General features: G+C 38.4%; 1 protein-coding gene across 1 annotated transcript; it reads left to right on the forward strand.

The window, feature by feature from the left end:
- Positions 1–22147: 22147 nt before the first annotated feature.
- LOC143550061 (uncharacterized) lies at positions 22148–23612 on the forward strand. Its single transcript, XM_077040797.1, has 6 exons — positions 22148–22235; positions 22318–22442; positions 22712–22808; positions 22930–23039; positions 23124–23198; positions 23407–23612. The coding sequence occupies exons 1-6, from the start codon at positions 22166–22168 to the stop codon at positions 23455–23457; spliced, it is 528 nt and encodes a 175-aa protein (XP_076896912.1). The 5' UTR covers positions 22148–22165; the 3' UTR covers positions 23458–23612.
- The last annotated feature ends 347 nt before the right edge of the window (positions 23613–23959 follow it).

The following is a 23959-nucleotide window of genomic DNA, read 5'->3' on the forward strand; positions in this document are numbered from 1 at the left end:
CCGGTGGTTCAACCCCAAAGGCGTTTGAATTCAAATATGCAAGAAGTTGTCAAGAAAGTGGTTCTTAGGTTGTTGGATGCCTAGGTGATCTATCCGATTTCGGACTCTCCATGGGTAAGTCCGACTCAAGTTGTTTCAAAGAAAGGGGGGATGACGGTTGTCATGAACGAGAAGAATGAACTTATCCCTTCGCGTACGGTTACCGGTTGGCGGGTTTGTATTGACTACCGGAGGTTGAATGATGCAACTCGTAAAGACTACTTCCCGTTTTCGTTTATTGATCAAATGTTGGAGCATCTAGCGGGTCAACAATTTTATTGTTTTCTTGACGGTTTTTCAGGTTATTTTCAGATTCCAATCGCACCGGAAGACCAAGAGAAGACGACTTTTACGTGTCCGTATGGTACATATGCGTATCCTCGCATGCCATTTGGGTTGTGTAATGCTCTGGCTACCTTTCAGCGTTGTATGGTGGCAATTTTTCAAGACATGATAGAGACGTCCATGGAGGTTTTTATGGATGATTTTTCGGTGTACGGTAATTCTATCGATAATTGTTTAGTTAATCTAGATAAAATGTTGAAGAGGTGTATCGAGAATTGATGTTAAATTGGGAAAAGTGTCACTTTATGGTGACGGAAGGGATAGTTTTGGGTCATAAAATTTCAAGAGACGGTATAGAGGTGGATCGGGCGAAGATTGATACGATTAGTAGGCTTCCTCCACCAACAAATGTCAAAGATATAAGAAGTTTTCTCCGTCATGCGGGTTTTTACCGGCGGTTTATTAAAGATTTTCAAAGATTACCCGCCCGATGACCCGGTTATTAGAGAAAGATGTCCCGTTTGTGTTTGATGAAGATTGTTTGAAGGCATTCAAGTTTCTGAAATATCTATTTGTAAGTGCTTCTATTCTCGTGTCACCGGATTGGAATTTACCTTTTGAGCTCATGTGTGATGCGAGCGATTATGCGGTTGGAGCGGTTTTAGGGCAAAGGCGTGATAAACATTTTCACTCTATTTATTATTATGCAAGCAAGACTTTAAATGATGCCCAAGAGAACTACACCACCACCGAAAAGGAACTTTTAGCCGTTGTGTTTGCATTTGACAAGTTCCGTTCTTATCTCGTACTTTCCAAGACCACCGTTTTTACCGATCATGCGGCATTGCGTTTTATATTTCACAAGAAAGACGCGAAGCCCCGTCTCATACGGTGGATTCTTTTACTTTCCGAGTTTGATATAGAAATTAAAGACAAGAAGGGGGCGAAAAATGTTGCGGCGGATCATCTTTCTCGTTTAGAATATCCGAAGAGAGAAGATATTCGCGAAGAATAAATTGGTGATAGATCTCCGCATGAGTCGATTGATTTTGTTACGGCCGAAAAGCAAGGTTTGCCATGGTTCACCGATTTTGCTCATTTTTTTATCTACGGGCTTTGTGTTGAAGGGGATGACTACTCAACAAAAGAAGAAGTTTTTCCGGGATGTTAATCGGTATGTTTGGGACAATCCTTATCTGTTCAAGATTGGCGGTGACCGAATTCGTAGAAGATGTGTGTCAAAAGAAGAAGGGTTGAATATTCTGAAGCATATTCATGAAGGTTTAACGGGCGGTCATCATGGAGCGTATGCCACGGCCCAAAAGGTATTTGATTGTGGTTTTTATTGGCCATCGGTTGTAAGAGATGCGGCGGAATTTTGGAGCGTCCGTTTCCGTTTATTGATCAAATGTTGGGACGATCCGTTGCCGTTTATTGATCAAATGTTGGGACGATCCGTTGCCGTTTATTGATCAAATGTTGGAGCGTCTAGCGGGTCAACAGTTTTATTGTTTTCTTGATGGTTTTTCAGGTTATTTTCAGATTCCAATCGCACCGGAAGACCAAGAGAAGATGACTTTTACGTGCACGTATGGTACATATGCGTATCGTCGCATGCTATTTGGGTTGTGTAATGCTCCGGCTACCTTTCAGCATTGTATGGTGGCAATTTTTCAAGACATGATAGAGACGTCCATGGAGGTTTTTATGGATGATTTTTCGGTGTACGGTAATTCTTTCGATAATTGTTTAGTTAATCTAGAGAAAATGTTAAAGAGGTGTATCGAGACGAAATTGATGTTAAATTGGGAAAAGTGTCACTTTATTGTAACGGAATGGATAGTTTTGGATCATAAAATTTCAATAGATGGTATAGAGGTGGATCGGGCGAAGATTGATACGATTAGTAGGCTTCCTCCACCAACAAATGTCAAAGCTATAAGAAGTTTTCTCCGTCATGCGGGTTTTTACCGGCAGTTTATTAAACACTTTTCAAAGATTACCCACCCGATGACCCGGTTATTAGAGAAAGATGTCCCGTTTGTGTTTGATGAAGATTGTTAAAAGGCGTTCAAGTTTCTGAAAGATCAACTTGTAAGTGTTCCTATTCTCGTGTCACCGGATTGGAATTTCCTTTTGAGCTCATGTGTGATGCGAGCGATTATGCGGTTGGAGCGGTTTTAGGGCAAAGGCGTGATAAACATTTTCACTCTATTTATTATTATGCAAGCAAGACTTTAAATGATGCCCAAGAGAACTACACCACCCCCGAAAAGGAACTTTTAGCCGTTGTGTTTGCATTTGACAAGTTCCGGTCTTATCTCGTACTTTCCAAGACCACCGTTTTACTGATCATGCAGCATTGCGTTTTCTCTTTCACAAGAAAGACGCGAAGCCCCGTCTCATACGGTGGATTCTTTTACTTTCCGAGTTTGATATAGAAACTAAAGACAGAAGGGGCGAAAAATGTTGCGGCGGATCATACTTCTCGTTTAGAATATCCGAAGAGAGAAGATATTCGTGAAGAATAAATTGGTGATAGATTTCCGCATGAGTCGATTGATTTTGTTACGGCCGAAAAGCAAGGTTTGCCATGGTTCACCGATTTTGCTAATTTTTTATCTACGGGCCTTGTGTTGAAGGGGATGACTACTCAATAAAAGAAGAAGTTTTTCCGGGATGTTAATCGGTATGTTTGGGACGATCCTTATCTGTTCAAGATTGGCGGTGACCGAATTCCTAGAAGATGTGTGTCGAAAGAAGAAGGGTTGAACATTCTGAAGCATATTCATGAAGGTTTAACGGGTGGTCATCATGGAGCGCATGCCACGACCCAAAAGGTATTTGATTGTGGTTTTTATTGGTCATCGGTTGTAAAAGATGCGGTGGAATTTGTTTAGACTTGTGACGCTTGTCAACGCATTGGAAATATTTCGTCAAAAAACGAGATGCCTCAAAACCCCATACAAACTCTTGAAATATTTGACGTTTGGGGCATCGACTTTATGGGACCGTTTCACGTTTCCGGTGGTCACAGGTATATTTTGGTGGCAATAGATTATGTTTCAAAGTGGGTCGAAGCGCAAGCAATGGCCACTAATGACGCTCGAGTGGTTGTGATGTTTTTAAAGAAGTTTTTTACTCATTTTGGAACTCCACGGGCGATTATTAGTGATCGAGGAACTCATTTTTGTAATTCCGTTATGTAGAAAGCATTAGCTCGTTATGGAGTCACTCATCGCACCTCTACTGCTTACCATCCTCAAACGAATGGTCAAGTCGAGAATGCTAATAGAGGGGTGAAGAGAATTTTGGAGAAGACGGTTGGGATTAGTCGGAAAGATTGGTCGGAGAAATTGGATGACGCGCTATGGGCATTTAGAACCGCGTACAAGACACCGTTGGGCACTACACCGTTGGAACATCGAGCGTTTTGGGCATTAAAGACGGTAAATGTTGATCTTACTGAAGCCGCTAGAAAGGGTATTTTCAAATTCATGAGTTAGAGGAGATTCGTGATGCGGCATATTCTCAATCGTTGGATATCAAGGAAAAGACGAAAGTGTTGCACGATCGACGTTTAAAGGGAGGTAAAGACTTCAATAAAGGTGATAAAGTTTTGTTTTATAATTCTCGTTTGAAGTTATTTGCAGGTAAGCTGAGATCCAAGTGGACGGGACCATATCTGGTGAAAGAAGTATTTCCGTATGGAGGGTGGAGTTAGAGAATCCGGAAAACGGAACTTCGTAAAGTGAACGGTCATCGTTTAAAGCATTATCTTGGAGGGCCGGAGGAGTCAACCGAGGTGGAGGAAGCTCTCCTCGATTCATCGAACTGAATCATCAAATCGGGTTCTTGAGTGAAAACTCAAGTGTAGAGTTTGTATAATTTCTTTACTTTATTTTCGTTTCGTCAGGTCACTAACTTTAGTTTTTGTAGTTTAATTGCGTCGTCGAGTCATTGCAAGGAATCATCACCAACTAAACGAGAGGTTTTACGAGGATTTGAAGGTTGCCAGGTAAGTTTTGCATGTAAAATTAACATACAATGGGCATAAAAATGAGTGGGTAATTTTCTAAAATTTTTTCTAAGGCAAAATAGCCCTCAAAATTGTCAAAACTTTCTGTCAAGAGACCCCGTCACGCGCGCGACGGGGATATTTTTTTGGCTTGGCGCACGCGAAGGTAGAAAGAAAGAAAAAAAATAAAAATAAAAAAATTTTGCCCAGCTATGCTTAGGCGCCGCGCGACCGGAAGGAGCCCGGGCCTCCGCGCGGAGCGGCGCCCCCAACCGGCAATATCCAAATTTTTTTGGTCTTTTAAACCATTATATGCATATTTTTCATCTTTTTCAAACACCACTCTTTCCCCCTTCACAACCCTAGCCGAACCACCGTTCTTCCTCACCAAAATCATCATATTTTCCACCATTAACCATCAAATTAAACCTCCTAATCTCTTACATATCATCCTAACATCATAACCCACCACTAATTTCATCTAAAAACTCACTAAATCTCTCACTTGCACACACTTTAGTTCTTCAATTTTTGCAAGTTCATCCGGGTTTTCACTATTCAAGGTATGGTTTCTTGTAATTTTTGTAATCTTTGTACTTTATTACTGATAGTTTTAGCTTAGATTTTACAAACTTTGTGGTTAGGTTTTGTTCAAGTTAGTTGTTTAAGTTATATTTTTGGGTGCGGGTTGAAGGGCTGGCAGTTTCGTTGTGATTTTTGGGTGCGGTTGTTAGGTTGGAATATGTTGAAACTTTGTTTTCGGTTGCAGTCGGGTTGTCGGTTTGGGGTTTAAACGGGTTATTTAGTGTTGGATTTTTGGTTTGAGATGTTGAAATTTAGAGTTTTAGTAGTTAAAAACGAGCCGGAAAACAAGTTTTAAGCAATATATATTTTACTAAAAGTGTGGTTTTTCGCTCATTTTCGACTAAATTTTTCGGGTTTTTTGGTACTTGGGTTTAATTGGGACAATTAAAGTGCCAGGAGGAGGTGATGTTTGTTGAGTCGGTGTGATTATTTTCGGATTTATAAACTAGTAAAAGTCTTAACAAGTTGGTTATCCGTTAGCTTTTAAGCAAATATTTAAACCACTTGCACCTACTTGTTTTTCATCTAAATGAGTCAGTTTAAAATATTTTGCAAGCCGAACTTCCAAAGTTTATTTTATTTTCAGTTTTTATATTTAAAAAAATAAAATAAAAAAAATATAAAAAAATTAAAAAAAATCCGAAAATTAAAAAAATATTTTGTTTTGTTCTTTTTAGTTTATTTACTTACTCCCATGTTTGTTTGTTTGTTTAAATGTGTTTAGATGTATAAAGAGGCGAGAAAGAGCAAACGAGGTCCGACTGCACGACCACGTGGCGAGCCCGAACCGGTTATTTTCATCTATCAACTCGGACAGATTGTGTTTAGAAAAGTTTCCAGCCTTAAGAAAAGCTCCTTGATTAAGTTTGATGTTAATTCACCTGAGTACGATCAATTATGTAAGTTAGTTAACTCGGATCTCCTCAAATTCAAAACGATAAATTCGGAATTAGTGGGTTCAATTGGTCGAAAAGAGCGCATTGAAGAGTTATTGGACCCAAAGTTTAGGGAGATGCTAGATTTAAACGAACCACAGTACCACGAGCTGACACTTGAGTTCTTGAGCACATTTCAATATAAAGATGGTAATTTTGCTCAATCGAATGCGGTATCGTTTTCTTTGGGAAGACAATTGCACAATATGACTATCACACAGTTTGCGATAGCAAGTGGTTTTTATACGGATGCGGAGGTGAGAGAACCGGGGTTTGTGACGGGTCTACGGGGTGCGTTTTTGAATAAGCATGCTATGAGTATCGGTTCGGACGAGTTGGCCACTTTTTGGAACAAAATTTCTATTAGTTTGTTTTCCGGAGCGAATGTGGCGTCGGATATTCGAGATCCCGTGCTTCGATTTATCCACCGGGTTTTGGTTAATATTTTGATTATTCGCGGTTCGGGCGACAATAAGGTAAATTGGTTGGATATTTTATGTTTGATGGCGATGGTTGAGAAGGTTCTGATAAACTACGCGAGTCTTTTGGCGTGGTCGTTTCATCGGAAGAGACGTGGGGAAAAAAACATAGGTCAAGGTTGGATATGGGCCCGTACGTTACACAGATTGCTAGATATTTGGGTGTGTTTGATAGGTTTAAACCGGATATTTTGACAGAGGGACCCGTTAGAGAGTTTTTGGAGGTTAAGGATTTGAGGAATGCTGGAATTTTGAAGGGGTCCGATCCATTAGAGTGGGAGGATGTCAAGTCGGGCCCACAGATTCATCCACAGGCGAGGACCGCGGCTGCTACGGCTATGCGAGCCGGCTTACCGACACGTCACCAGAGGCCATTTCACAGGTCAGAGAGACCGGGTGTTCTGTTCCCGGTCAGAGAGCCTCGCCCCGAGGATATTACTTTGGATTCATTATATGATCGGATGGAGTCCGGTTTTGATCAGATCAGGGGTTATGTGACCGAGAGTCGAGACGAGTTGAGACAGATGATAGAGGCGAACCAGCGGAGGCAGGATGAGCACATGAGGCATATGATGAGTGCACTGCGTATTGATTTGCCTGCTTCTCTTCGACAGCCAGCCGATGCGGGACCGAGCGGGTCGAGCGCTCCGGGTGGTTCGGGATTTGGTCATGGAGTACCTTTTTATTGGACGGGTTACCCAGAAATTGATAATGCTGAGCCATACCGTATTCTTGAGCAGGTCTCGGAGTCGGAAGAGGAAGAAGACGAGGATTGAGTTGACAAGTTGTCATGGGAATTTATGTATTATGATGTTTTTATTTTATATTTTTTATGATATTTTTGTTTTTATTTGGTCTGTACGGATATTATTTTAGACTTATTGGTTGGCTTGGCAGGTTGGAAGTTGGTGGATGCTTGAACTTTATAAGTAACTTTTATGTTTTAGTTTCTATGTTTGATGCTACTTAGGTTGGTCGAGAGGAGAGGCCGTGTCCGTTCAGAAAGAGGGAATGAGTTACCAATTCATGTTGAGCAGTCGTTGAGGAGAGCACCCATGGAAATAGACTGGCACATTGATTGTCTCGCATATTACCAGCTAAGTCTTTTCCATTGTACTTTGTTTTTTTGTTTTTATGTTTTTATGTCTTTGTTTTTATATTTTTAGGTTTTTTCTTTTTATTTTTATATTTTTAGTTTTGTTTTAAATTTTCGAGTCATGTTTTCCCATGACCGCATTGAGGACAATGCAAAATTTAAGTGTGGGGATGGGACACAATTGTTTTAACTAATTTTAGTTTTGTTTTCGTTTTCGTATTTGGTTTAAAAAAAATAAAAATAAAAAATAAAAAAAAATGTTTTAAAAATGTCCCTTGAGTCTAGTTTTTGTTGTGTTAAAGTGGGAGATGATGATTTTATCGGAAACTGGTTTTTCAAACTACTAGTAATATGAGATAAATAAAAGAAAACGCACTTAACTTGGGATGTGTCGGTAGGCTCAGCCTTAAAAATGAAAGGGCAATTTGATAAAATGGGTCGGATTTCTCTTGTAGGTAAAGCGTTTTTTCCGTAGAAAATAAGTAATGAAAGGTCAGCCATACTCAAGCCTCAATTATTGGTATGAAAAAGTTGAAATGTCATAAATTTTAAAAATCTGAATACGTTATCATATGATGCTTGGGTAGGTTTAACGTTAGAGTATGCCGTGTCGCATGTGATATAAACTTAAAACTTCTAGTTTAGTATTTTACACCTCATTGGCGTATGGTTTTATAACCTTAAATCCTGTATTGATGGGATGCTTCGGGTCCGGAGACCATGGGTCTGTATGCCGACTATTCATCTGGGTATTCACAATTCCAAATGGGGTTGTGAATATTTAAAATTAAGCCAAAAAGAGCAAACCCTTATAAGTCTATAAACATGATCACAAAAGTACAAATTCACTACAGATTTGATCATCCACGCTGTTAGCCATGTGGGGTCCCCTTGCTCGCGTCTCATTACCATTAAGAAACGGACCACAAGGGACACGCTACATGTAAGCCCTACAGATGAAATTTTGCATACTCACCTATGGTGATGGATTTGGGGTGTTGCTTGATAACGGGGGTATGTCATGTTGTGGGGAACACTAGCTGTAAATTAATTGAACCTTAATCGTATCTAATTGCTGCTTGGTAGACTTTGATGCTTAAGCTTAGGTGGATAAACAATACCCTTGATCGTCTTAGCTATTCATGAAAAAATAGAGCAACAAAAGTTTTAAATCTGCTAATTTTGAGGTTTAAGTCAAGTTGGGGTGGTCTGGTCCGGTAAAAGCTGAAAATAAGCGGGTCTTAATTGTGTAAACCACTAAGTAAAAAAATTGTCGGATCATATTTGTCCCGGTAAAGATTAAGGCATGGGTTTAAGTGGTCAACAATATCGATGATCACGGTTTTTGCGTTTTACTGAGCTTTAAAAATTAACCTATATGTTTGTTAGACTTTAATTTTCCGATTCTGATCCAACTGCATCAAACTTTTTTAAGGACGAAAAAAGAATAAGTGTGGGGATATTTGATATAATGCTAAATATATATATGTTTCTCTTGTTCATTTTAATTAATATTTTAATAGTTTTTGTTCGTTTCTAGTCGAGATTTGTATACTACTAACATTTCTATGTTTCGTAGGTTCCGGGATTTGATCGTGATTAAAATGGGCGAAAAACGAACTAAAACGAGCCGAAACGGAGATCCGGAACGCGTCAGGAAGAACCAGAACAGAGAACCGGCCGGTCTGACCGGCCCCTATGGAGAAGCATGTCAAGCCGCGCGAAGGGGGAAGGCCAAATTCCCTTACCGCGGTGCCTAGAGGCTGCTGATGGGTTTTTAATTCGTTTTTGCTTAATGTCGGGCCCTGTTTTCGCTATTTAAACACCTTTAACTTAAACCTGACATAACCTGAAAGCCACCAGCCGATTTTAGAGAGTTCTTGGAGCTATTTTACGCGTTTGTTGGTGATTTTGAAGGCGAGAGAACATCCGGTGAAGAGTTACACGTGCACGTTCAAGTTTACGGGTTTTATCATCTTCGATTCCCCGTTTCTTATACTTTCACCATGTTTTCGTTATTGTTTGTTTTGTATGATTTAGATTTTAATATGCTAGGCTAAATTCCATAGACCGCCTAGGTCGTGATGAACCTTAGTTCGGTTTGATTTTATTTGGATTTTCGTTTCATTATGGTTATTATGTTCTAAGTAAACGGTTGAGTTTTATTTAGTTGATGCGTATGATTGCTTGGTTTTGCTTACTTTAATTTATTGTTTCACATTGCCCTTGTTGATTGTTTAATGGGATAGGGTTTTGTCAGGTCATTTACTGTGTCACACCCCAACCTACGGCGGAAATGTCGGGGCTTGAGCTGATTGCCACAGCTTGCAAGGTACTATCATGCAATTGTAAAGCGACAATATCTAATTAATTTATTAATTGTCAACGAACAATTAAGTACAACAAAAATAGAGAAATTTACAATACAAAACCAACTATTGATGTTTATGTTTAACATCCTAAGGTCATCTCTACGTGAGCTTCAGTTCAATAAGCAATCCAATCTATAACCTGCAAATGCGTACAAAATATATATATTTGTCAACAACACTTGTTGAGTGAGTAGATTCACCAGTTTTGACACAAACAAAATGATAATATATAATGATATAAATAATAGAGTAAAAATAAGCAACAATGTTATCTGTGAGTATAAACAATGAAAGTGCTAAGCAAGTAATGAGTGTCGAGGAAACCATTGCCAATGCGATCGGGCTCCGGCCACTACGACGGTCATATGATCATACTATAATGAGATTATGCTGGACCTCTCCGGATGCGATTCAAGTAAGCAAGTAAGCAAATAGCAAGTAACAAGCAATCATTCAATTGATACACAACACAAGGATCACAGTTTGCGTTTGAGAAATAATAATATAAGTAATTTGATAAATGGTACGCAAGTGTCCCCAAAATATTTGAAAACAAGTAAAATAGGGGAGTGATTACTCACCTTATCGAATGAACCAAATATAAGTGATGATGATAATGATGATGATGATGATGAGAAAGATGATCCCTTCAGGATATACCGTCAAGGATTCCTAGTTAAATAATATTAATATGAATCAATTAATGATGAGACAAAGTGTATAATGAATTAAAGTGTCAAGTGATTTGAGTTACGTTGGGTTAAAGGACTTGTGTACTAAAATACGAACTCACAAAATGCCTAAACAGGTTGATTTAACGGCTAATGTGAGTTCCGTTTTGACGGGAATACTCCCACCCAAGCTACAAGATCCGGGAACGCCAATAATACCCATTCAAGTTGATGATTTTAAAATGACAAGGGCGTTATTAGATCTTGGAGCGGGGGTGAGTATTCTCATGGGAAGCTTATATGACCAATATGATTTTGGTCCACTTAGAAAAGCCGACACTTCCCGCTAAAATGTCCACCGCATGCAAGTGAGTGCGCATGTGACAACACACTTCGAATCTCCTTATCTAAGATACATCACCGATAGACCTGATCAGCCCAATCTTAAACAAATATGGGTTTTCCCAAACATATTGCTTCACCTTGGACATAAATTTATGCTTCTTTTTCTTTGGCCAGAAATCAGGTCGGGTACTTGTAACAAGAAATTTAATAATATCAGCGTACCTTGGTAAAGTAGAGACATTAAACAGTTGCTTGTCTGGAAATGACACATTTATGGCCCTCGTGTTTTCTTCCTTTTGACCCGTCAATCTGGATAGGTGATCAGCAACCACATTCTCGCTTCCTTTCTTATAACGAATCTCCACATCAAACTCTTTGAGCAACAAAATCCCTCTGATCAGGCGCGACTTCACATCCTTCTTCTCCATAAAATACTTAACAGCGCTGTGATCTGAAAACACAACAACCTTGCTCCCACATATATAAGATCTGAACTTATCCATTGTATATACTACTGCAAGAAACTCCTTTTCCGTAGTTGTATAATTTATCTAAGCATCGGAAAAGGTTTTTCTCACATAGTATATGGCAAAGGGTTTCTTATCCACCCGTTGACCCAAAACAGCTCCGACCGCATATCACTCGCATCACACATACTTTCAAATGGAAGTGACCAATCGGGTGATAGCAAAATCTGGGCTTCAACCAATTTGTTTTTAAGAATATTAAAAGCATTTAAACAATCTTCATCAGAAACAAATGGTACGTCTATTAATAGCAAATAAGACAACGTTTTTGTGATGACACTAAAGTTTTTAATGAATTGTCGGTAAAATCCGGCATGTCCCAAAAATGACCGAATTCCTGTAACATTAGTAGGCGGTGGCAAATTAGATATAACATTAACCTTAGCCTGGTCAACCTCAATCCTCCTAGACATGCCCCAAAATCGTTCCCTCTTGAACCATGAAATGGCTCTTTTCCCAACTTAAGACCAAATTCGTTTCCACACATATTTTTAAAACTTTTATTAGTTCGTTTAAACATGAATGTAAAGATAAGCCGACAAATGGAAAAATCATCCATAAAAATTTCAAGTGATTCCCCGGCCATATCTGAAAAGATACTCATCATGAACCAGTAGTGATGATGTTGCGGGATTCACCAATGCCCGAGGGAATGGAACGATTTTACCCGTTGAACTCGTCTCTTTGGCGGTTGGTTCTTCTTTTCCATTTACCAATTCGTTTAAATTTTTATTAATTAATTTTTTTGGTTAATTTATTTGTTCAATTTTCACCTCATCATCAGTGTTCACATTTTTCCCCAAGTCTTCCACCACTCCTTCAACGAAGGTTGATGGTGGATTCACCCCATTATCAAAAACCTTACCGCTCCTATGGTTAATGTGGGTGCTTTTTCCACTTGAAGAATTGTTATTTTGGTGGCTCGGATTCTTCAAAGCGTCACTCGGTATTTTGGATGGCTTTCTTTTTATACTTGCCATTTCTTCTACCAGTTGACTCACATGTTTATCCCTCGCATCATGCCTTCTCTTAAAGCTCCAACCTCTTATTCAAAGCCTTATTTTGATCCTCTTGGTTTCTATTCTGAGTCTCTTGAATTCTATTATGAGTCTCTTGATCTGCCTCCATTTGCTTCAATAACTCATCAACACAAGATTTAAGGTAATAAAACCATACACCAATGAAATGTAAAACACTAAGGCTAGATAACTCTTTTGATAACCCTTATTGTAACCCCCATAATCTCTCTGATTGTACCCACTCTGACCATTGTCTGAACTGTTCCCATACTGTTTCTAGTTTGACTGATAACCTGTCTTCTGAGAACTGCCGTGAAAATTCGGATTCTGCTGAGTGTTCAGGTTTCCATAGCTGAAATTCGAATGAATTCTGAAGCTCGGATGATAAGTATGTGAACTCATGTTACTGTATTTCCTTTCACCATGAACATAGTTGACCTCCTCTTCCTCAGTCTCTTCATCTTGTGCCACCCCACAACTTGCGACTTCATGCCCTAACTCACCACATACTTCACACACTGGATATGTTTTTCCCGGTTTACCCGTTCCTTGCACACATGCATCGAAAAACATGTTCATATTCTTTTCCAACCTATCCATTCTGTCATATGAACCATGACTATCAACCACCTTTACTACCGCTCTTTTGGCCATCCTGTTCGACTGCGCCTTTCTCTACGAATTAGTTGCATGTCTTTCAAGATATCCCCAATCCATATTTTCATCGTTTGTAAGAAAATATCCATTAATTGTGGCTTGGAGGTCTCAAACATCATCATTAAAGAGACTATTGTGATATGTCTTTATCAATTCCCATGAGACAATTTCGTGATGTGGGCAAGTCCTCAACAACAGTTTAAATCTCGGAAATGTCTCTTGGTAGGTTTCACCTATGCACTGCTGAAAATTCCGAATGGCATTTCGAGCCTCGGTGGTTCTCTGCGGCAAATCCCCCTAGCATAAATACTAGCTGAAGGAAAAGATAAAAACCATAGTTTCGCTGCATCCTTCAAACTAAATTGGAACACAACCATTTTCACCTCATCTGCGGTAAAAACCCTGACTTGAGATAGTGGCACAGACAAAATTAAAATCATTAAAGTGCATAAATGGTTCTTCCGTAGCTTTCCCATGAAACGTGGGTAACCGGGTTAAACTGCTCTGCCTCACTGAAAAAGTTCTTCCATTTCTAACCAGAATTATGATCGGTAAAGGGTTCATGGCCACTTGTGGGATGAAGTGACTTTGAACTCCCCTGACTGGTGGTGGAACATATGCTATAGGTACTCCATCATCAAACTCATAAAAGGGAACCTGTGTCCCGCGATTATTCTTACATCTCGGTGCTTGATATAATTGATTTTTTGGATGGTTTTGTCACGGTTCTTGGTTATTCATAAGATTCTGGTGTTTATACTGACCATGTATTCATCTAAAACTCCTCCTCATCGTCATAATCGAACCCTGCATCATCCCCTATATGCCAGTCTTCGACCCGTATATGAGCATGGTTAACCTCGGGTATTTCCTCTCTGAATTCAAATGGTCTTTAACGGTCTAGTGGGGCGGATCTGACAAACAAGTTGTCATCAAAATTCAGTTGTTTTCTCTGGATATGGTTACCCCCTCCACGGTTTACTTGGTTTTGGATTCGATTACGGTTAGCATTTTGGTTTCACTTAGGTGGTGGGTTGTTTGAGGAATGGGTTGTTCTTGGTTTTGTGGTTCATATTGGTGATCTTATCTAACAGTTAGTCGTTTGGGTCTTGGTTGTTTCGGGTACTTATGTCTTCTGTTTTTGGTATTGTGGCTTCTGGTTTTCGGTTTAACTTGGGTTTCCGAGCTTCTCTGTTTCTCTTGGTTGTTTTCTTAGTTTCAGGATCAAACTGTAGCGGCTCTTTCTCGCGGGAATATCTCGTCTGCATTAACCTGTAGAGTCACCTGCACTAACAAAAACTAAAACTAAAAAAATTAAGCTAAACTAGCACTTTGAGCGTTGATTCCACGGCAACAGCGCCATTTTGATCATTGTCGAAAGGTCAATCAAAAAATTTATAAAATGCCTCTACTAGCCAGGGCAAGTAAGGTGTTGAATCCACAGGGAATCAGTGGAAAATGCTCGTTCAGTTTAATACGATTACTTAATTATATTAAGGTGGATAAACGATGTCAAGTGATTTAAACAATAATTATGAAAATAACCAATCTCCAGGTTTTGGGTTTTAAAGCAAGTTAGACAATTGATAAACTTATTTGGATAAATTCTTGTTATTATATGTAAACCAAAAGAATTAGGTATCGTTTGGTATACATGAATGAGAGGCGGAATGGAATAAGACCAGTATGATGGAATGAAAAAAATATGTGTTTGGTAAGTCAATGAAATGGAATCACCCATTACCATGTTCATTCCATTCCCTCTAAAATACCCCATATTCATTTCGTCCAGCCCTTGTTTTTTTTTTCATTTCATCCCTTTTTCACACTATATCACATCCACCACCTTCCCACCACTACTATCCATTGCCCTCTCACCACCACCGCCGCCTCTGCCGCGCGCCACCACCCATCACCGCCTCCGCCGCCGGCACCCGCCACCACCACCACCAACCACCTACAAATGTCGTCCACCACCGCCACCACCAACCATCGCTTCGCTCATCACCACTACCTACTATCACCACCACATGCCACCACCAACAATCGATTCTGCACATCGCCGCCAACCACCACCGTCCCACCGCCACACACTATCATTTTTATTTTATTCCGGCTTTTTGCAGCATACCAAAAAAAATTATTAATTCATGTCATTCCCACATGGTAACCAAACATGTCAATGAAATGGTATTATCCATTCCATTACCTCGTTCATCCATTCCCTCGCTCATTCCATTCCATCGCCCATTCCATTACCACATACCAAACAGACCCTTAATATTTGGCTATGCTAAATTTCAGAAGTTAATCCAAACGATTGACACAACTTAATGAAAATCTAATTGATCATCAGTTTTAGGTTTTGATACAAGAAATCAATACTATGGTTAATGATAAACGGGTCAATGACGAAAAGAACTCAATCATAATTGTTGATGACCACAAATCGATTAACTGACTAAAGATTAAGCAATCAAATACTAGAAAACTGTTTAAGTAGACAAGCGAATATAGAGAGTTGATCAACCGAATGATTAACCAAATCCAAATCCAAAGTTAAAGTTTAGAATACCAAAAATCCAACATACAACTCGACCCTACGCCCAAAAATAGTTATAAAGTCTTTAGCCTTGCATCTCGATCTTGAATCTCTTGATTATGATGTTGGAAGATGATTGCATGAGTGAATAGGATGATTAAGAAGTGTTATGATGGTGAAAGATGGCCTCCAAATCGCCCATATATGGTAGAGAATGAAAGATATTCGACTTTAGGGTTTTTACCTCTTAAATATGGAAGAAAACTATCAAAAACCTGATTCTCCGTCATGCCTGGCCGTAGCCAGGCCACCGTAGGCTACGTCTCTTGAACTTCACTCTACCTCACTCCTAGCCGTAGGCTACAGCCAGGAGCCCATAGCATATGGCTTCTGTTGCTCCAACACGTCGTTTTGTGTTTTTTTCCACTCCGATCGTCTAGTTAAGATCCCGATCACCCATCTTCGTATAATCTTGATTTCTCCATCCTTAAACACTCTAAATTAGCACCGTTAAGCTACACACACCTATAAACTCAAAAACGCTCAAAGTACTCGTGTTCGATATATAAAAACACTTAAAACATACGAGAATACACAATCACAGACACGTGTTTTTACCCACACATCACTAGATACTGGAAAAGACTTAGCTAGTAATATGCGTATGAAATATGATGCCAAAGTATTCTTCCACAAATGCCCTCCAACTACGAACGTGCTCAGCATAAAGTACCTCCTTCTCTCATACATGAACGTAAGAGGCAAAAATTCAACATACAATATCTAGAAATATATCTTATCAAATTGATAGATATTATGCATTCAAAGTATTTCACCAACACAACCAATATATAAAACAAAACATGAATAATGAGCAACAAATAATAAACATAAAGTATACGGTTACGCTGCTGCTCCGTCCCTGCACTTGTTTTTTCATTAAACTCTTCCTTGGGGATCGCTCTCTAGATTACTCAATCTTTCTTCAACCTAGCAAAACTTAAAAACATATAAAACAAATAAGAACTACAAAACCTACGTTAATGAATCAATGAATTATACAAAACTCGAACAACAAAACCTTAAAATATGACTAAAATACCAAACTAAGTACAAAAAATCACACCTGAATGATAACACAAGGAACAACACACGAAAATTAAAATAATAAAATAATATATGGGCCATAGGGGATGGCCGCGCCGCGCAACCAGGCGTGATTATCTGACCGCGCTACGCATCGTGGTCAGGATGGTGATGTTCTTTGGCCGCGCTACGTGGCAAAGTCCCCCGCCCGACGAGGCATATTTTCTAGAAAGTTTCTAGTTTTGGAAGCCTAATGCCTTAGAAAAATTTTCTAAAAATTACCAAGCCTTCCTAAACCCATTTCATGTCATTTTTACGTGAAAAAACTTACCTGAAACTCCGACTTCTCATAGATTCCTCTCTCCATGATGTTAGTGATTCCTTGAAACGACTCAACGAGTAACACAAAACTAGACAAAAAACTATTGTTAGTGACTCAAAGAAAAATAAAATAGAAATAAAAATAAGATAAAATATACAAACTCTGCACTTGAGTTTTCACGCAAGAACTCATGCTATGCGAATCACTTAGCTGCCCAAGTGGAGCTTCCTCCACCTTAGTAAAACTCCAATGCCCTCAAAGATACCGAATCATGATCCGACCATTCATCAATCCTGCTCTTCTTCTTTCTAACTCCACAAAATTTCTCAAACTTTCGCTTACCACCAACACTTTCTCTATCACACTTCATCATCACCCGAGAACGCGAAACCTCTCGCTCCTTCTTCACACTAACTCTAACTGAATGGAAATCATCAAGACGTGGATCCATGCCCAAGATAAATGATTCTATAGAGTAAACTGGATGACATGGATCAGTGAGACCGTCTTGATCACTTGGATGTCTCATGGATTTAGCAATATATGTGAAACTATCATCGTCGGCTCTAAGAGTGATCTTTCCTTCAAAAACGCCAATGATTGCCCTACCAGTACGTAAGAATGGATAACCTAAAACTAAAGGAACTCTCTCGTCGGCTTCCATATCTAAAACAACAAAACCTGGAGGGAAAACCAAATTATCGACCTTAACGAGCAAGTTCTCCACGACCCCTCTAGGATACTTAATGGAACGATCGTCTAAAGACAACATCATACCAATAGGGGTAAGCTCTCCTAGGACTAGCTTTTTATATAAAGAATACAACATGAGGTTTATGCTAGCTCCTAGATCTGCCAATGCTTAGCACGTCGTGTCCGTTCCGAAAAGGCATGGAATGGTGAAAACGTCGGGGTCGGGTAATTTTCTGGTAACCTATTAAGAACTACCGCAGAACACACTCTGTTCAGTGGAACAGGCTCACTAGTTGGTGCGAAACATGTTGGACCTACTTTAGGTTGCACCCTCCGAGGCACCTCCATCTCTATCTCCTTATCTATCAACTCATCTTCCCCATATTTCTCAACCACTCTACTAACTCTCTCCGGACCAAAAACCCTACCACTACGAGTGGAAATGGCTTTTAATTGAGCAGCCGGATTAGTTTGAGGAGTATCTGAAAATTGACCCAAGGGCCTCTCTTTTAAACGACGAGCAATATCACCAACGAACCTTTGAATATCAAGAATTTCATACTGATGATTCCTCAAAAGCAAATCATGATCGTTTAAAGTTTTATGCGTGGCCTGATCTCTAACAAGTATTTGTTTCATCATCTCCTCTAGTCTTCCCATTCCACCACTAAAATCCTGCTCAGTACTCACACCTTGCCCATTACTCGAACTCTAAACATTTTAACCCACATTATACTTATCTTGCCCCCGGTTATAAGCAGCTTGGAAACCAGGTGGTGCACTTGACGAATGCCAGTTTGAATTATTCTGATTTGAGTTCTTGTAGTTGTTCTAATTCGAATTGTTGTTACCGTTATAAGCAATTGGAAACCTTTTCTGACCAGTAACATAATATACCTCTTGATTCATCAACGGACACTCTAAAGTACCATGAAGACCCCTGCACAACTCACATTTATCAACCTAGGCTTTGAGCTCCTTCACCTCTCGAGTTAAACTATCCAAAGCAGCAGCCACACTAGTGTCCAGATTAACCTGGTGCACGCCTCGAGAAGATGAGGGAGTTCTACTGACGGGATCGGAATTCCCGTGACGTGGCCTTTTTTCATTCTGACCGGGCAAAAATTTCAAACATCTCATTTCACTCCGTGAAATTCTTCCTATCCATCAGATTATCCCCCGCAGCAGTGTTGAAATGAGTCTGCGTCTCATAAGTAAGCCCATTGTAAAACTTCTCAATAAGAGCCCATGGTGTGAGATCATTCTGTGAATAACAGGATAATAGATTCTGAAAATGCTCTCAAGCCTGATAATAAGGTTCATTCGGCTCCATGTGAAAGGAGTAGATCTGATCACTAAGGTGAGATGCTTTAGCAGGCGGAAAATACTTCTTGATAAATGTTGAACAAAATGCCTCCCAAGTAGTGAATGTTCCTGCTGGTTGTGAATCGAGCCAAGTGGTTGCCCATCCTGCAAGTCAAAACGGAAATAAATGTAAGAATATAGCATCTTCAGTAACACATTGTAAATTGAAAGTCACACAACTGAGCCGGTTAATGTGTGTTGGTGCATCTTCGTCTTCATGCCCATGAAATTGGTTAGCTTGAGTGAGAGCATTCATGACGTATGATGGGATCTGCCATGAGTTTGAATTATCGATCTCAAGAATGATGATGGACGAGTGGTTTCCAATGAAACCATCGATAGCTTGCTCGGAAACAGTTCTGTTGTTGTTAGCCATTTGAACGTCTAGTAAACTTCTCAGACTTGACGGTAGTGAACTTTGTGATGATGATTTCAGTGCAGAACCAGACTCTGACGGATATTTTTCTGATGATGAACTAGCCTCAGACTTCAACGAAGAAGGTCCAAGATTATCCGATGTTAGTCCTTGCGCACGAAGATGTGGCATATACCTGAAAAACGCAACAAAAAGTGAGTAGACTCAAAAACTAAAATAAAACAAAAATAAACTAAAGCTTAAAATAGACTCCTACGACTCAAACAAAATAAATAAAGCAAATGGAACGTATGTAGCAAGTAAGTCTAATCAAAGCTAATAACGGAATCGCCAAGAATCCCTGGCAACGGAGCTAAAAACTTGATGTGCTAACAGTAGTTATAAAATAATTAACTAAAATTAAGCTAATCTAACACTAAGTAATAATTCTAGACTGTTAACTTAACTAAAACTACTAACCAGCAAGTGAATCGATCGACTCTATTACAGCTAAGTAAGTCTAGATATCGAATCCACATGACTCTTTAAATTACGTATATTAACTAATTGACCGACACAACTATTTATTTTTATATTTGTTTAGGTGGGGAGGGGGGTTAATTACTAATATTAAACTAATTTAGAAAAGACAAGTACTAAGCCACAAGACAAATTAACTTGACTGATTCAGATTATGAAGAAAACCACCTACGCTTGAATCCCCTAAGTTGCAGTTATCAATTAATTGGAAAATACTTTTTATGAAACTGAGATCGTAAAATAGACATTCAAAAGAAAACTCGAGCATGACCCCTGACCCTTCTTAAGAAGACACCTATGGGTTTCTAGTAAGTTTTAAGAAACACCAGCTTATATTTAAACTCCCTTACGGTTATTTAAATAATTATGAATGAATACCTTTATAACGAAATCTTACCTTATAGCACGGAAATCAAAAGTAATTTAATAAATTCAATTGACTCGCTAGACAACGTTAATTAATCAAACCTAGACGGACTCTTTACGAAAACTAAATCTAGCAATCTTAGTCAACAAACATCTAACAATAACATATCACCTTACAGCTTTTTAGGTTAGCAGCACACTTTTATTCGTTTGACTAATAATATTATTCCTATGGTTTTATTGCAAATCAACCACAAACTAGTCAAGAACACACAGTAAATGACCTAACAAAATCCTATATATGACAGACAATCACCAAGGATAATGTAGAATAATAAAATTCATCGAACAAAACCTAGCAAACATATGCATCAACTAAATAAAATTAAACTAAAATTTAATGATTCATAAAACCATAACGAAAAGCATAATCAAAATCAAAATCAAACATTAACAAAGGTTGATAATAAGCCTAGGTTGTCTATAATGTTTAACTTAGCATCATAAAATCAAACAACATAGTAATAATAGAAATTATGGTGAAAATAATAGAAACGAAAGATTAAAGGTGATAAAACCTGTATTTTTTATCTTGAACGTAAAGCTTTTCACCGGGTGGTTCATTGCCTTTAAAACCGCCAAATATTGCAATCCTAAGCTCAAGAAGCTCCAAACTCGTCTGGTGGTTGAATGGTATTTTTCAAGTTTAGGTTAATGGTGTTTATATAATGAACTGGACCCAAAACCTGACCAAATTACGGAACATTCTAGAAAAAAAGCCTCTAGGCGCCGCGCGACCAAGTTTGAACCCCCTGGTTGCGCGGCGCAGCGTACTTTAAAAGGGGGTCGGTCCGACCGGTTCTCCTCCTGATGCGTTCTGGCTTCTCGTTTAGGCTTATTTTGACTCGTTTATCGCCCTTTTCAACTACTATCATCTTCCGGAACCTACAAAACACGAATATGTTAGTAGTATACAAATCACTAAAAACGAACAAAAACTAATAAAATATTATATAAAATATATAAGAGAAATATATATATATTTATCAGTATATTAAACCACTTAAAACCATATCGTATAATTTACAAAACTCATTCACATATTTGTAGGGAACGGGCTAAGAATGCTCTTATTTATTTTCTTCTGTTGTTGCATTTGTGTTTTTCTAGTTGTGGCATCTTGGTTGGTTAAACATGTCTTAGGCATGTAACAAACTGAACGGATACGAACAAGGGCATGTTCGTGTTCGTTCATTTAACTTTAAACGAACACAAATACTTAAATAAATAAACATATGTGTTCATGTTCATTTCTTTAGAAAGTGAACGTTTTCGTGTTCGTTTATGTTTGTTTGTTTCATAACTAAATGAACATTCCACGTATATAAACAAACATAACTACACAAACATAAACGAAACGTAAATGGACATATATGAACAAATGTTACTAAACACAGCCAAACATAAGCGAACAACTATATGGAGGTAAAATAAGGAATCCCGCCCCCTTAATTATTTTCTATAAATATCTAAACGGACATAAATAAGCTGACATGTTTTCAACGAATATAGATATACGAACGAAACATGCGTTCATGTTTGTTCGTCTAATTAAACAAAACACAATTTTTTTATTCATGTTCGTTCGTTTAGTAAATAAACGAACTTTTCACCAAGAAATTCACGAACATTTTAGTTTGGTTATCTATAGCATGTGAAAAGCTTTTGGTCAAAACTAAAAACTTTCCCAAATTGAGTTTCAAGATCGCAACTAACGCATTTCTTGGTAGTTGGTGTGCTGCTCACCAAATCACACCCTTTTTTCATTCCCCCAAATATCTGGCATTTCATTAGGATTGTTTCAAATCATGGGGAACTCGTCGTCAATGCTCACCCAATACGACATCGAAGAAGTTCAAGAACACTGCAGCAACACCTGTACGTCGTCATCAATTTCTTGCTTACTTTATTTCAAAATTGGGTTCTTCATTTTCTTGTATGTTTGATTGATTGATTCTAGTTTCGCAACAAGAGATAGTTTCCTTGTACCAAAGGTTTTGTCAGCTGGATCGTAATAGCGGAGGATTCATCTCCGCTGACGAGTTCCTCTCCGTGCCCGAATTCGCAGTCAATCCCCTCGCTCAGGTTTATAATATCCTAATTATTAAAGCTAATCCGTCGTTTTTGGGGGTCCTGTTCATGTTTGGTCATTAAGCTTTTTATGACAAGACAACGGTTCGTGAACGGTTGGCATACACAAATGAACACAAATATTCATAATTTAAATTTACATAAATGAACATCCCTGTAAATGTTTGGTTCGTTTACAGCCCTCATTTTTTTGTTATTGTATATGACATAATCATCAAAACCTAGGTCTATCAATGATTTAATTTATATGTTTCATCTCTCAGCGATTTTTCCGGATGATTGACGGGTTGAATTTTAAGGAATTTGTGGCATTTTTGTCTGCATTTAGTTCTCGAGCCACCGTACAACATAAAGTGGAATGTAATTAGTAATTACCTTCTCTTATTTATTTGACAGTTTGAATTCTAGTATACATGTTTAAGGTTAATGATTCTGTTAACTTGCAGATATATTTAAGGTTTATGATTCTGTTTGCTTGCAGACATATTTAAAGTTTATGATTCTGATGGGAATGGGAAGGTTGCATTCTCTGATTTGTTAGATGTTTTACGTGATTTGACTGGTCAATTCATTTCTGAACAACAAAGGGAGGTGAGTTTATAAACTGAAAGGAAAATGATTTAGTTGTCTTAAACTAAAGTTAATTATTAATCTTTGTTGATTCTTGTTTTACAGCTTGTTCTGACCCAAGTTCTTGAAGAAGCTGGTTACAAGAAAGATTCTATATTAGTTCTATCCGACTTCATGAAGGTGAATTGAAATTCTATTTACTTTTCAGATGATATATATTACAATTTATTACACATGTTCGACAATCCCATAACTTTTTCATTGTTTCATCTAAAAACAAATTACCGTAGAACAAAATATTGTACTTACGTATGTTGTTTTCATTTGCATTTTACCTTAATCTTCACAAAAAGATTTTCTCATATTATAAGGGCATATATATTTGCAGATTCTTGGCAACTCTGGTTTGAAGATGGAAGTTGAGGTTCCGGTCGACTAGTTTGAGCTGTAGAAGATTTGAAGTAAGTTATAGTTTGTTTGTTTGTTTTAATTATAAACAGGGTGTTTAGCTGCTGGTATTGGACACTTGTAAGTGACAATAATTTGATTCTTCATCATCTTGACAAAAACTGAAGCAATAGATTTTCTAAAAGAGTGTATACACCAAATGTTATCTAAAACTATGTTTGGTTTTCATATTGTAAAACGCTGCATCTCATTACAAGTGTGAAAAAAAAGGAAAATCTTCTTAGCTAACCATATAGTTGAACATCGATAAAGTAATTAAGTTGATTATATACTAACTAGTGGTTTGCCTAACACACTGGGGCAAGTCGGTAAAACCCGGACGGTGATAAAAGTCAAGTGTTGTCGGTCTCAAGCGTTAAAGCGGTACGTTGACGCGAATTCGGTCGGTTTCGGTCACGTGCGTTATAAAAAATTATAAAAACTGAGATGGAACAATGGGGGTGGTGTATATCGGTAAAACTCGAGTGCTGGTA

Source organism: Bidens hawaiensis, unplaced genomic scaffold (assembly GCF_021521415.1).
Source record: "Bidens hawaiensis isolate Kalapana, Puna unplaced genomic scaffold, B.hawaiensis_p1.1 tig00015919_1, whole genome shotgun sequence".
In the NCBI taxonomy this organism is placed as follows: domain Eukaryota; kingdom Viridiplantae; phylum Streptophyta; class Magnoliopsida; order Asterales; family Asteraceae; genus Bidens; species Bidens hawaiensis.

Coding starts and splice junctions, on each gene's coding strand:
- LOC143550061 (XM_077040797.1), top strand. CDS start 22,166: ATGGGGAACTCGTCGTCAATGCTCACCCAATACGACATCGAAGAAGTT. Junction 22,236..22,317: donor AGAACACTGCAGCAACACCT/GTACGTCGTCAT, acceptor GATTGATTCTAG/TTTCGCAACAAGAGATAGTT. Junction 22,443..22,711: donor CAGTCAATCCCCTCGCTCAG/GTTTATAATATC, acceptor TTCATCTCTCAG/CGATTTTTCCGGATGATTGA.